Raw genomic sequence first — 15,549 nt, forward strand, 5'->3', positions numbered from 1 at the left:
ACAAGTACCATAAAAGCAAGTACCAAACAATGTTATTATTATACATAATATTTTGGGCAAAAATATGAAGCATGATGCCAAAATCAATTAGGCAAAAGTGATTAAATATTTTGTGCTTTAATTTATTTGTTTACAAAGAAAAATAAATTATTAAGGAGTACAATGAATTTGATGATCCCATAAATGGGCTAAGTAATTGGAAGTGTCTGCTTTGAAACATTTGTATCTAACAAACTTGAGCAAATCCTACAGCTTAAAAGAATCATGAAAATTCTACAAGAATTTGCACCCAATTTTGGACGTGCAAATTTCTTAGGTCTTCAAACCAGAATAAAGTATCTAATTAACAAGAATTTCCTAACTCAGGTAGGTCTAGATGAACTAGACATGGGAAAAGTGCCAAATGTAAGAGAAATTTACCTAGATTGGTGCATTATTTTTCTAATTGACTACATCACTAGCTCAACATGTGAGAGAATATCTTGTTACTCAAAAGTAAACATGTCTAATCTTTGTCTTGTAGCAGTGTACATTGCAGTCATACTAGAATCATCATTCATCACTTGAGTTGACTTCACAAGATGATTCTTCTTACTAGCATTTGAAGCCCAACTTTGTGAGCCCCTAGACTGTCACGTGACTAATGCTGTTTTTCACTTTGAGTGCTATCTAAACCATTTGGTGTATCCTAGCCATTTGAACATGCTGGTTGATTTCACTCATCAAGAAAGCCCCAACCTTCCTAACATTCTGGTGAATTTTGTTCTTCCCAGCCACTAGATTTGGAAGAATCGTCCAAGGTTTTCGTAGCAATGACATCTTGTGTTCACAACTGCTGCAACATCATGTGTTTTAGATTTGCTTCTCCCCCAATCACACCACTCAGTTTTCTTTGTTGTACTGGTCAGAGTATCATCTCCAAACTCTGTCAAACTCAAGTTCAAATAGTATTATTCAATGTAACTATCAATGAAAATTTTGAAACAATCCTTAACAATTGACGTCTGAAGGGCCACTATCTTCAGGTACGACACCTATAATGTTATTAGAGTTTGTAGTTCGCATTGGATAACGGTTTCATGTGTGCTCGATTTGTCTAAAAATTGCACATGCCTTGGGTTGTCGTTATCGAGCCGTCGGCTGAACAAATGATGTTTCCCCGTTGTCGATGGAGCTACAAATGGAGTCCGATAATTTTGTCTATTATGACCATAGCTCTTGCATTGTGAACATCTACGTCGTCCGTTGCCTTCCTCAGCTGATGGAATCCTTTTCCTCCTAGGTCTTCTCACTTGACCTCGCCAACTTGGTGGTAAAACAACAATTTGTTGAATGTCATGGGGGATGTCCCACTCACTGTTTTTTCGAATGGGAATCACATATCCCTCCACCCAAGACCAAGTCTTGTAATAGTTCGAGCAAAATTCAATGGCTGCACGTTTGCACTAACTGCCAAGGCAATAAAATCACAGTTGGCTAACAATGTAAAAATTAAATTCATCATGCACAAAATAACAAAACATGATTGGTCATACCTTATTGCTGCCATGGCATGCGTGTAGGGGAGTAGATCGGTCTAGAACTCATCGCATGAACACGTCTTGGTGGAGAGGTTAACCACTCTGTTTTTAGTCTCGCCTATAACTTGAAACTCCACCCGATCGATTGCTTGTATTGAAAAGTGACATGTTTCATTGAATTGTCTGTTCAATAGATCGGTTGCCCAAGGGCTGAAGGGTGTGATCAAATTCAATGCCTTATTGTGCCGGTCATGGAACCAACATTGAAACATGCCTTCGATGCACTCGATCAACATCGTTATTAGCATTTTTCTTGCATGCCTCAGGCAGGAGTTAATACACTCTGCAATGTTGGATGTCATTAGCTTGTATCGCCTTATTGGTGACAGTGCACGTGCCCATCTCTCAAGGCCTAATCTTATAAGGCTGTCATAAGTAGGTTTGCAAAGTTGTTTCAGTTGATTCATATGTTTGTTAAAATCGGTGAGCCTATAGCAGTTGGCAGCCATGGTGAAAATCGCTGCAACATCTTCGCGCTTGAACCTGTTTTTAACGTTTTTCCTTAAGTGGTAATTGCATAGACCGTGATGAGCATCCTTGTGCACTTTCTCAACTACATTCTTAATGCTAATATGCTGATCAGAAATGAACATTGCATTTTTAGGACAATCAATTGCACGACGTAATTGATTAAGAAACCACGACCAACATTCTTCTCGTATTCGACGTGGCCAATGCCAAATGCAAGTGGATATATCTGCTCATTCACATCTTTGCATACCGCCACAAACAGAATACCCTTGAATCTGCCTTTCAGATGTGTGGCATCAATAGCAACTACAGGCCGTATTACAGCACTGAACCCTCGAATACGTGACCCAAATGCCCAGAAATAATATTTGAATTGTTGTTCCCCATCAGTAGCGACACACGTGACAGTATCGAGATTTTCACGTTCCAACATATGGAAATAAGAGGGGAGGAGTTGGAATGACTCTTTCGATGAACCGAACATAACACTCTCCGTATACGCTTTCGCTTGCCAGGCCTTACCATATAGGCATTACAATCCCCACTTGCGATTCATCTCTTCCATTATTTCCTTTGGTCTCAATGGGGTTACACAATTTCCTTACACCCTGGTGGAGATAAGCTTACCAATTACCCTCGTGCTCACATTTTGATACCCATATTACAAACCATCAACAATAGACGTGTGTACCTTTTGGAACGTTCGAAATTGCCAATATTCTCCCTTAAGCAACTTCGTTGTATGCAAAGCAAACTTGTATGCCTTATCCTTACAACCAACCTCATAACGAGCGTGACATGACTTTTTAACTCTAACCTCAAAATGCTCTTTAGTGCTAACATGTTCAAATCTCGTTTCAATTCAGCTTTCGATGGAAACATTTTTTCGCGATATAAGTGGTCGTCCATTGATCTAGATTCCTCACTCCCAACTGTTTGGAAGGATATCATATCTAGCTCGGGAATAATCCATTGACGAGATACCCTTGTATTTACCTTCTCTTGATCACTGTCATCAGGCAAAGGAATGTCGTTCTCAAGTACAATGGCGTTCTCGTAAATAGGGTCTGCACCCTCAACATCTTCTAAATCAACGGTTCTACCATGGTCGTCCAACTCAACCTCTTCTAACACAATAGTTGTGGTATGACCTGTACCGCCATCTGCATGATTGCAATAAGGAATGTTAGTCTGCTTAACCCTATCATCCTCTAAACGGTCTTCATGTCTGCCAACGTAATCATATTCACAGTCATCACGTAACTCATTGTTCTGATACATTGTGTCGTCCTCTTCAACATCATCTTCAATCTGATCAGATGCATCGTTATCACTCATAACCATCACAATGTCTTTTACTAATGACAATGGACCCAATGCATTTCCAATCGACAGTTGTGTTTATTGCAAAGTACCAAGTATTTTGTTCGATGCACATTCCAATCGAAATTGTGCAGACATCATTTGCAGACACCTCATGTGTGTGTTAGGCTGCTAAAACTCATGAGGATACGTCAAACGTGATTGCCATGGTTGTTTGTTAAGAAATGCATGGTGTGGTATGTTAGAATAATTAACATTCTGTTGTAAGTGATTACTATGTTGGTTATTGTGTTCATGTGGAATATCGTTTGCATTTCTTACCTTAACTATCACAAACACAACAACTGCCCTTTCATCTCGTAGAATACTTGCTACATCTTCATCATCCTTGATAACTGTGAGCGAAACGTGCGCGAAACCCTTGGGGCATGGCTGAGCGATGCATGTAGCTCGATTTCATTATTATGTGAGTTGACCCCAACAACCTCTTCAACTAGCTTCACTAAGCCTGAAAATGACAAATCACTCCCAACATCCTTCACTCGTGTCTCACCACCCTTGTAAGTGTCATCGACCCAATGACCACCGTATGTAATCATAAACTTCACATTTAGCAGACCGTTGAAATTTAACAGAAAATAAGTGTCACAATCAGTCAATTTATGAAAAATTACCCCTCGATGCATAGAAACCTTTTACGCAATGCCTAAGTCACATTTGGCCAACCGTAGAAATTTAACAAAAATTAAGTGTCACAATGTCTAATACACATTCATGCAATGCCTAATAACTAGTGGACAAACGCCCCAAAACAAGAGGCGAATTGCACAAGTCACGCGCCACCACTCTCGCAATACATAACAGCAGGTCACGCAATATATAAAAATCAGTCACTTAAGACTAAAAAACTACTGAACAAAAACTTCAAAAAACACATGAATTGCACAAGTCACACGCCACCACTCTCGCAATACATAACAACAGGTAACACAATATATAAAAACCAGTCACGCAATGCTTAAAAAACTACTAAACAAAAGCCTCAAAACAACACATGAATTGCACAAGTCAGTCACGCACCGTCAGGCTTGCAACACCTAAGAATAAGTCACTCAATGAATAATAAGCCTTAAAACAAAAGGTGAATTGCACAAGTCACGCACCATCAGTCTTGCAATACCTAATAATAAGTCAATCGATGCCTAATATCCACTCACGTTATGCTAACTTAAACAGTCACGTACTGGTCCAACGTCACGGAATACATAACAACACGTCACTATAGGTACTCTATTCCATATACATACAAACCACTCACGCAATGTCTCAACAGAAGAAATGCATTGCACAATTCACACACCACATACAACCCACTCTCCCAATACCTAATAATAGGTCACGCAATGCCTAACATCCACTCACGAAGTTATTCAGCATAATATAACTTAAACGAAGAAAATAACTCAAGAAAATATGTGCTCAATGAAAATAAAAATTTCTATAAATTTTATTAAAATTTTAAAAAAAAAGACCCCCCTCCCGAAAATACAAAGAGATGATATAAAAAAAATGAACCGTAGTTCATTTCTTCCTAAGTTCATCTACTTTGAACTCTATCTCGACGAGAATCTTTTCGTTGCTCAAGATGGCAACCTCCAGGTTAAAAGTCCTTTGCATCAGGTTGTTGATGAGGGCGTGCATCTCCTATTGGAATATTTGTAACTGCTCCCTCAAAGGCACCTCTTCCTCTTCGGAAGCTACCTCTGCCCCGTTCTCAACTCTTGGATCTTTGGAGGTCATTTTTCAATTATCTGAGATTGATTAAGATAATTGAACTTGACTCAAATGGTTAAGGGTTCCCTTTATTTATAGGCATGAATGTTGACTCTTTTTTTTCTACACCAATATAAGTGCAATGAAGGGGGGCTAAATTAGTTATTAAGTACCTGTTCAGCCTGCCGTATCATCTTATCTACCTCTTAAAAGCAAAAGCCAAGCCAAACATCATTTTCCAAGAAATTCTTAATAAAAAGCAGCTTAAAGGTTTTCTTTTTTTTTTCAGTAATCAAAAAGCTTTTAATGTTACCTCTTTTCTCTTTTCCAAGAAATTCATTATCGTTTCCTCTTTTCTCTTTTTTTTTTTTAATTTAAGCATCATGGTCTGATTGCTTGGTAGACCAACCAAAATCTAATACTATTGCTACTATACAAGTCTGAAATTATATATAAACTTCTAGAATTACATTATAACTTATTAGGTTATTGAAGATGACACTCAATATCCTTTATGGTAATTTTAACTGAAATTACAACTTATATAATTTATTTTGTTAAACAGTTTACCAAATAGCTTTAGCCTATTTCTCTTCTAATTTTACACAATTTGTTATTAAAGGGGCTGAATCAGTAGATAATCACCTTCAGCATTAGGTAGATAAAGTCACATAATGCCTACAAACAGGTCACACAATGCTTAACAAATATTTAGTCACGTAATGCCTATAAACAAGTCACGCAATGCTCAACGAATATTCAGTCATGTAATGCCTATAAATAAGTCACGCAATGCTCAACAAATATTCAGTCACGTAATATTTAGGCACCTAATGCCAAATAAACAGGTTACGATTCCTAATATCCAGTCACACACCCTAATATCCAGTGACTCAATGCCTAACAAATATTTACGTATCGCCTATAAATTGATTAATTTCGCTACCCCCAGCCAGATTTAAGTTTCCAAACTCATATAATTTACCCATCAACTTTTTCGTTTTATGAATAACCCTAAATAAACCCAATAACCCATAACAAATATCTTGATGTCATCTCTGTACTTTAGGATTGTGAGAAAGTTGGCTGCTGATATAGACCTCGATGGCGTTGGAGAGTTGGATAGAGGGATAGCTAAATCTAAATCGAGATTTAATTTTGAAATTTTAAGCTGAATGGTGAGAGAGCGAAAAGAAAGAAACTGAGACGTGTCTTCATTTGGATTAATTGGTTTAAAGGGTAATCTTGTCAAGTTGTGTTAAAAATTGGCTAAAAACAGTTAAAATTATAGAGACGGTCATTTTTTAAGTCACCTTACTATGAAGGTCATTTCTCACTATTTGCACTATATATATTATCTAAGCCAATGGAAGTTTGACTTAAACCAACTAAATAAAACATCTAATGGCTCATTACTATCCAAGTTTCTTTAGAGGGACGAATATGGTTCAACACAAGACAAATGGATAATCTAGTCTTAATTATATGGGATCATGCAGTTTGCATCTAAAACACAAAACTATATTAACCTGAAAGTTAGTTTTTATTATAAACAGCAGAGATGGACATTATTTTTTAGGGTGGGGGTGACTATCATTAACATTTTTCTTAATCAATCTAAAAAAATAAATAAAAAGAAAACAGAGATTTTACATGCTAAAAAATAGACCATGAAAGCCATATGGAACCCGGCTTGGAAGCTTCACCACTGCCACAATGTCAAGTTCTGGGGATTTGGCATCCATTATTATGAATTTTGACTCATTAGCCTTCTCATCGTGCACATAATTCATTACATAGCCATCATCTTCATCGGAATGAATATTTTCCATATCTTTTGTTACAAATAATGGCTCCCCTCCAAAGCAACCAGGTCCATAAAATCTTCTTGCAACTTCACGCCCTGTTTCCAAATCAATTTTCACCAAACCTGACATTTTTGGGACCTCTTCAAGCACTCCTAGATAGGCATAACGTGTTTTTCTCCCCACATAGGAAGGATTTATTGATCCAAATTCCAAATTTCTTGGAGAAATAATCTTTCTAGAAACATCTCCTGTTTTGATGTTGATCTTTACTTTCTCCAATGAGACATCGACAGTCTTATTAAAAATGTTTGTGACACAGATAATATTAGATGCCATAAAAACTATCTCATCATCTCCATTTTCCCAAGCATTTATAATATGAATGGTATTGAAACCTGGGACACGAACCCACCTCATCTCAGAGTCATTAATGGCATATTTTGGTATGATCCCAATTCTTGGAGTTTTATTTGGTTCATAATCCACCAGGGTGCCTCTTCCTGTCATCACTTTTCCTAATGAATATACCAATTGTGTTTCATGGAAAATCGCAAATCGCTTGGTTATGGCAAAATCATGGATGAAACAAGGTTGATTGATAGAGAAAATGGGTACTTCGTTTTGTTTAACACCATTTCCATCGAAGTGGAAGAACTTGAGATGAGGGAAACTTAGGCTCCATGAAAAAGCAAATGTCTCCTTTGTATCCAAATCGACTTTGGGATGTGCAGTCATGTTAGACAGTAACTTTTTCTCAAATTCCCAACGTCCTAAAGTTTCAATATCACCTTCTTGCGTTAAATTGATAATATATGGTAAATCAGACTCGCAAAGAGCAAAGAGATGATCCGAAAAGAAGGCAAGGCCAGTGTTGGCCACGCCAAAGCCATTCATCAGATTTATATGGCCTGTCATGATCCTCCTTGTAGTCATAAGAAAGCGAACAATATCTCCAAAGCCAAAGAATCCTGAAAACACATTCGGAATGAGAGGAAAACCAGCTTCTCCCTCGAGCTTATACTTGTAAGTCCTGACATAGCGGCAACAATACGTAGCATGACCATTGGAAAATCTCAAGGAATGAAGCATGCCATCTCCATCGAACAAGAGGAGAGCCCGAGGAGATTGGATTTGTGGGTTTGGACCATTGCGGATGTAAACACCCTTTAAAGAAAGTGGAAGCTTACCTTCAATTACGGGGCAATCCGTCGGTTCCATCTCATCGACTGGAGCCAAGTTTCCTGTATACAGATGCCTTGGATCAACCAAAGGTTGAAGAGGTGGATCAAGGATTTTGGAGAAGGAAGCGTAAAGGAAGGAGGGAATGGAAGCTAGAGTGGAAAACAATGATGATGCTGATAACGGCAGTGACACAATTTTCTGGGTTTTGGTAAGGAATGGGTTTGTATTGGAAGAAGAAAGTTTGCAGGTTACCAATTCTTTTGGTTTGGTTGGAGAATCGTTCAAAGCTTGAAAATGGGGGATGGGAACATTGTAGCAAGGTTTGGTTACTTTCATCATGGGTTCTGGATCTTGTGTAATTATTTGCTTTTGGTGAGAATGGATAAAGAGAGACCAAGGGAAGGATGGGGTTATAAAGGTAGCCAGCCTTGGAGATGCTGTCTGGGGTTATAAAGAGAGACCAGGCTAGATTAAAGACTTTAACATATTGTTCCAAAGCTCATGTCAACTTAAATGAACTATCCTTTTCCAAACTTGTATTTTGTGGTTTCCCACTACATCATAAACAACTATTGAAATGCTATATGGCTAGATAATGAACCCTTATACTCGTCTATCTTTGCTCGGTCGAGTTGATATGGTGAACCTTCCAGGAGTTGCTCGTCGATTTTTTTGCTTTGGTTTAACTAGAAAATATAGCGTTTGCTTTGTTGCTTCATCTCACTGTTCATCCCTGTTTCTTGTCTCTATAACACTCAACTCGAATAAGTTCAACAGATCATAGTTACATATTCCTTCTTAATCTCTTTGACAATAATTTCAATGTATCATATACATCATTCACGTACATCAGCTTCATGATTCTTACAAATCTTACAAAATACAAAATATATGATAATCAATAAAATCATCTCATCAAAGCAATAAAAAAATCATTAAAGAATATTATTGACATATCAAATGGATGATTTTATAAGGCACTGTCTCCTGGGGCTAAGTTCGCTCCCATAAGTCTAGTCAAGATGATCAATTCAGGAGGGGCCATCAAGGATTTGAAATATGAATATGAGAAAACAAGTATATATTAGCTTGAAAGTATTATTACACATGACCGTACTTTTCAAGGCAGCCCAATTTCTGCAGTTTGGCAAGTGGGATGTTAACAAGAATTGAAGAAAGGAGATTGTGGGACAAGAATCCAATTCTTTATGTGTTGGGAGTAAAAAAAAATCTAAAATATTAAGATAATGTTGCTTTCATTGTTACTTAATTGTAAAATTTTTCGAAAGAAGGAAGACTTGTTTTGTTGTCTCGAAAAGCTTAAATTCTTGCAAGTTAGTGAAATGGGCAACGGGGGCCCTTAAAAGGTCTGTTTCAAGTTGTCTTAATATAGAATTTAATAAAAGAAAAGTATAAATACAAAAAATCAAAAATCAAAACAGAATACATTAATTATATAATATAATTTATTAAAAGATGAAACCCTCACCATAAATGACTCGTACAAATTTTGTAGAATTTGTTGACACCAAAAACTTAATTTTTTAACCCAAAAAACTCACTTGCATTGGCTATATTTAAAGCTGCTAGAAGTAGTTTACAAAACATTGGTACTAGTCCACAAAAGACTAGCTTCACCACGAACCAAGGACTTTCTTTAATGCTTCTTCATGGATGATGCTCACTTAATTTCTTCACCCAATTGTTGAATGTACTCTTTGTTGGATGATACTCTCGTTTATTCACGATGCCAAAGGCTTTGTTAGGGCTAGAGATGTTGACTATCTGCCTATAGTAGCTGAGGACGGATGGACTGGAGACAGCATTTTATCTCTGAATATTTGTCCAAAAAGGAATGTAAATAATTTTTTTACTCAGTCAAAATAACCTTTTTATTAATCATCCGAATTGGATACAATTTTAGTGAAAATAATAAAGTTTGAAGGAACAGGTCTAAAGACCTACCTGATTAGAACAGACCCTTAATAAGTGACTGATATTACACAACTAACTCTCAACACCATACCCAACTAGTCAGACAAGATCTGAAAACAAACACATGCTTGACTACTACCCATCTATCGTATCAATGCCAGCTGGAGCCTTCGGAGTTGTGATTGTTATAAAATACCAAACAAATGTGTCAGCACAAAGTAACTTTGGTAACATCTGTTTAGAAATAAGGAAAACATGTGGAAAACATGTGGAAGCTTCACACTTTTCATCTCTGACACGATAATCACATAATTGTTGTCAATGAAGGATAGTTGCACGTGCCGTGTCATGTAATCACATAATCTTTGCCAATGAAGGATAGTTCCACGTGCCGTATCATGTAATCACATAATCTTTGCCAATGAAGGATAGTTCAACTGTTTTGTGGAAGACGAAAGGAAAGCTCAAACGTGAACTAGAGGGCAATGCTTCACCCTTCTCTTCTTGATATGACCACTTGTCCATTTTTCTATTTGCTTTTCTTGGTTTGTAAAGACTTTTCACAATGCTTCACCGTGGACTCAACGCATAATTTCGTAAAGAATGCTTCCATTAGTTGACAATTCATTTGTATTCATGAGTTCAGATTTATAATTTTAGTTTTCATTAATTTTTTTTTTTTTTTGATTTGGAGAAAGGGAAATTCGAATTTTTTTCTTTGAATATGGAGATCATGCAACAATCAATTATCAAAATGCTCTAAGTCCTAATTTTCATTTAGGTTGAACTTGAAAACTTGAATTTAAAAGAGAAGATTTAAATTTCAAATGTAATATAACTATAGGTGATAAAACTCATGAAATCACGAGTTCCTTAATTAGTTTATAATTCACCGGATTTGTTAGATTTCCATTAAGAAAAAATTCATGAAAAACTAACTTGGATTGGAAATTTATACTTTTATGTTAATTAGCTAGATTTTTATTTGAAATTTTTTTTTTGTTAATTACTTATGCATTAAAGAAAAAAATATTCGTTAGGAGTTGCCTATAAGCACTTGTAGGGTTTGTTTAATTTTTATTTGAAAAATGTTCTTATATATTAATGTACTATTCTTACTAAATTCAAGAAAAGTGAATATATTAATTACAAAATTCTTCCTATAAATATCACCTTAACAAGTATTTCAAAGGTATTCTTTAACAATTTCCTTCTTTGCATCGAAAAAAAACACACCTCTTTTGTCCTAAGTTAATTCTATTAAGAAAAAAAATGAATAAAGTCGTCCCTTAATTAGTGCTCAACAAAGAAAAGCAGCCTTTTTATTGAATTAAGTCTTAGTAGGAAAATTCTAACTTTTAAGGAGTGAACTCAATTTCTCAGGTGAAATTCCACCAACAATCGAAAGCTTGCCTTTTCTTATGCTTCTTGATTTGCTTTAACAACTTAAATGGTAATCTTTCTTTTCCTTTTTATCTAATTTGTGCACATTAGAGATCTTTTTAAGCTTTTAAATAATATTCTCATTCATGGACAGGTAATCTTAGCCAATGAAGGATAGTTCCACAGTGTCATGTAATCACATAATCTTAGCCAATGAAGGATAGTTCAACCGTGTCATGGATGACAAAAGGAAATTTCAAACGTGAACTATAGGGCAATCCTTCAACCTCTTCATCTACTTGTCCATTTCATTGTTTGCTTTTCTTGATTTGTAGGGACTTTCTACAATGATTCACCGTAGACTCAATGCATAATTTCGTAAAGAATGCTTAATCATACTTTTCCAAACTTGAATGCATGAGTATTTAAACAATGAGCATCAGCCACACAATGATTCAACAAATTAACCTAATTGTTTCTTTCTTAATGTGCCTTACCCGCAAATATAACCTTATGGAAAACATTGGCTTCCTCCTCCCTCTTATGATATTTGTGGTGGTGTTGTGCAACTCTGCCACTACTTTTTTAGCAGAATCACCCAACAACACAATTGACCAATTGGCTCTTCTTACACTAAAAGCCCATGTCACTCATGACCCTTATAACCTGTTGGCAACCGATTGGAATAGTGCTACCTCTGTTTGCAGCTGGATTGGTGTCACTTGCGGATCCAATCATCAAAGAGTCATCACTCTTGATCTTACTAATATGAGTCTTATAGGCACCATCCCACCTCACTTGGGAAATTTATCCTTTCTTTCTCATCTTAACATCCGATTTAATCATTTTCATGGCTCATTGCCCATGGAGTTGGCTAATCTGTCTTCGTTGGAATATATAAACTTTGGTCACAATAACTTTAGTGGGGAAATCCCATTATGGTTTGATTCCTTCACTCAACTTCAGAGATTGCTTTTGTACAATAACTGCTTCTCTGATGTTATCCCATCTTCTTTGGGCTCTTTGTCAAACCTTGAGGAGTTGATCTTGTCTTACAATGATTTGAAAGGCCAAATTCCTACAGCAATTGGAAATCTTTCCAATTTGAAATGGTTATATTTGGACAATAATCAGCTTTCAGGTTGTAGAATAATCAACTTGCTCAATCATCAATAAATCTTTATTGCAAATATTGATTTCAAACACTAATAATCTCAATGTAGGTCAACTGCCATTGGGTCTATTCAAATGCTAAGAGTTAAGAATTTTATCTTTATTTCACAATGCTTTGGAGGGATGTGTGCCTCAAGAAATCAAGAATTTGACAAAATTAAGTGACTTGTACCTCGATACTAACAACCTAACAGGTATGCTTAATAAGCCTTTATACTTTTATTTTCAACTAAAAAAATTTTTATACTTTTATTTTGAACCAAATAAAGCTCTTATACTTTTATTTTTAGCAATAAGCCCTTATGAATAATAGTCGAGTTAATCAAAATGTCATTTGTCATTCTATATTACATGATATATTAACATGTCATAATTGATGATGATATGACATGCTAACATGTCATAAGTGATGATGACATGATAACATAACCACGTGTCATTTTTCACCCTTTACGTTAGTGCTGTGTAGGCGTTAAATGACAATTGGCATATTGATTAATGAAAATTAGTTAATCATTATTCATAAGGGTTCATTTGACTCAAAATAAGAGTATAAGGGATTGATTGAATGTAATAAAGGAATAATGGTTTATTTGAGTCTTTTTCTGAATAGTTTAGGGGCTTTTTCGAACATTATGTCTATTTAAATTGATACACTGAACAATGCAAAAGAAATTTTCACTACGTAAAAGGATATAACTCTCTTAGCATATAAATTCCTACCTTCAATCCTTACGATCAAAATACAGTATAACATCGATTAAATAATATTTTTGGTCGGCCCCAACTTTGGACTAATGTGGTAAATTAATAATTCGCTAAATTTATAAGATAATACATTTTAAAAAAAAAACACATAGGTTCCACTTTATATATATATATATATATATTAATAATATCCTTATACATCATAAATAAATATATATATATACATGACTCAATTAGGAGGTCTTTGTAAAATATGACTCCAATGTTACTTGTTTCCTCTTGAAATTGATGTCTTCTTGGACTTCATCTCTAATTTTTCTCTAATGTAGTGTTCTCAAATTGCAAGAGAAAATTATGCAATATGATTGTTGCTTTAAGTGCATCTTTGCATGAGACAGGCTTTGGTGTAGACACTAAAAATTATAATAAAATTTTATTAGTAAAAAAAATTATAAAAAAATCATAAACAAAAATCACATCAAAAAATTAAAAATAAAAATAATAAAAAAATGGGAAGAGGGGTACGACTAGCAGGGTGCGGACGCACCCTGCCAAGCACCTCCCTCACCCTGCCAGACGCGAAAAATTCGCGTCTGGCAGGGTAGTGGAGGCACTACACTCGGCCAAAAAGCCGAGTGTATAAAGCACCACTGTAGTAAAGGGGATCGAGGAGCCAAGAACGAGCAATCAAAAACATCCTAGCAACCAACAACCAAAAAATCCCTAGCAAGCTTTGTAGCAGCCAAAAAAAATCCACAATCAAACCCAAAAACCAAAAAATAAAAAACAAACAAAGAAAAACCAAAAATCATAATAGAAAACTTTAGGTGCTGCCGAATTTTGGAGGAGAATATTGGGTCTCTAGCCGCCGGTTAAAAAAGAAAGTTTTGGGGGTTTTACGCCGAGGCTGGAGGGTGAGCGAAAGAAGAAGAGTTGCGGGCCTCCTGTCGTTGGTTAGAGGAAGGCAGTCTAGGGGGTTTTTTACGCTGCCGTTGGGAGAGATCTGAAGCTGATTTGGGTGGTTGTCGGTAAAGGGAGGAGAGAGAGATTAGAATGGCACCAGGAAAAGGAAGGTTGTTGGGTGGTCGACGGCTAGTAAGCTAGAGAGGGTTGAGAAAGTCAACGTTGGTGAGAGAGAGAGGAGAGAAAAAAAGTGAGATTTTTTGTAGAGAGAGAAGAGAGAGATCCGACTGCTAGAGAGAGAAAGAGAAGAGAGAAAATGAAGAGGAAAGGAGAAAATGAGGGTTTTATAGCTAGGGTTTGGTGACTGTGAAACGACATCGTTTTGAACCACAAAGAGTTCATATTCAGTCCTTCAAACGACGCCGTTTTGGCACACTAAGGTTTGAGGGCTGCTAAACAAAGGGGCCAGTCAATGCTTTGGGGACGGGCCGCGGGTTGGGCTGACAGTTTGGGTCCACTTGACCCACAAAGGTTTAATTCATTACCAGAATTAAACCTTTTTATTTTTCTCAAACTTGTTGGGTGATTTATGTTGATTTATTATATTGGGTCTTAAGATTAATGTTTAAATAGGTATGATCTAGATTTGATAGTTTTAACTTGATGTTCTGGACTACATAAAGTATCAATGGAAAATATAAGAATATATATGTATATGTACACGTAGTAAATAAAAATGTTTGAGAAAAAATATATATTGAAACTTAAGTAAATGAAGCATATATGCAAAACAAGAGTACATTGCTAAATAAAATATGTTTACAGAGATAGATTTGGAAAACAAATATATAAAAAATAATAAAATAATAATAATAATAATATGTAAGTTAATAAGATAAATGGTAAGTTAAGGATTTATATAGATTAAATTAAGGAATTGGAATTTATTATATCAAGTTTTAAAATCATTGCAATAAAATAAGTATGAGAATCAATCTTAGAAAATTAACTGTGAAAAACATACTATAATATTAACCACAAGCATAATAAACTGATGATGGGATGATCGGTCAGGATGCGAGAAGTCACAAACCCGGACTCATATTCCCTAAGTTCGGAATCCGAATCAAGGCTCCACTAGTACGATGAGAGGGCCTTGATTTCAAGATCTCGAAATTTTTAATAAATAAAGAATTTGACTATACAAAAAAATTACTCAATAAAAATAAATAAATAAATATAGATAAAAAAATGATGATAAAAATAATAATAATAATTCGAATATATAGTAAATAATTAATTTGTGAAAA

At 35.6% G+C, this 15,549-nt stretch overlaps 2 protein-coding genes across 2 annotated transcripts in view; one reads left to right on the forward strand and one right to left on the reverse strand.

Moving 5' to 3' along the window:
* Window positions 6,689–8,530, reverse strand: LOC18595603 (probable carotenoid cleavage dioxygenase 4, chloroplastic). The gene has a single exon (XM_007023633.2). It carries the CDS (start codon window positions 8,474–8,476, stop codon window positions 6,797–6,799), a length of 1,680 nt encoding a protein of 559 aa, XP_007023695.1. The 5' UTR covers window positions 8,477–8,530; the 3' UTR covers window positions 6,689–6,796.
* Window positions 11,969–15,549, forward strand: part of LOC18595604 (receptor-like protein 12) — a 4,210-nt gene continuing 629 nt past the window's right edge. Inside the window, exon 1 of the mRNA XM_018122781.1 lies at window positions 11,969–12,596. Coding sequence (XP_017978270.1) covers window positions 11,969–12,596 — 628 coding nt within the window. The remainder of the gene's footprint in view (window positions 12,597–15,549) is intronic.

Source organism: Theobroma cacao, chromosome 6 (genome assembly GCF_000208745.1).
Source record: "Theobroma cacao cultivar B97-61/B2 chromosome 6, Criollo_cocoa_genome_V2, whole genome shotgun sequence".
Classification (NCBI taxonomy): Eukaryota; Viridiplantae; Streptophyta; class Magnoliopsida; order Malvales; family Malvaceae; genus Theobroma; species Theobroma cacao.

Coding starts and splice junctions, on each gene's coding strand:
- LOC18595603 (XM_007023633.2), bottom strand. CDS start 8,476: ATGATGAAAGTAACCAAACCTTGCTACAATGTTCCCATCCCCCATTTT.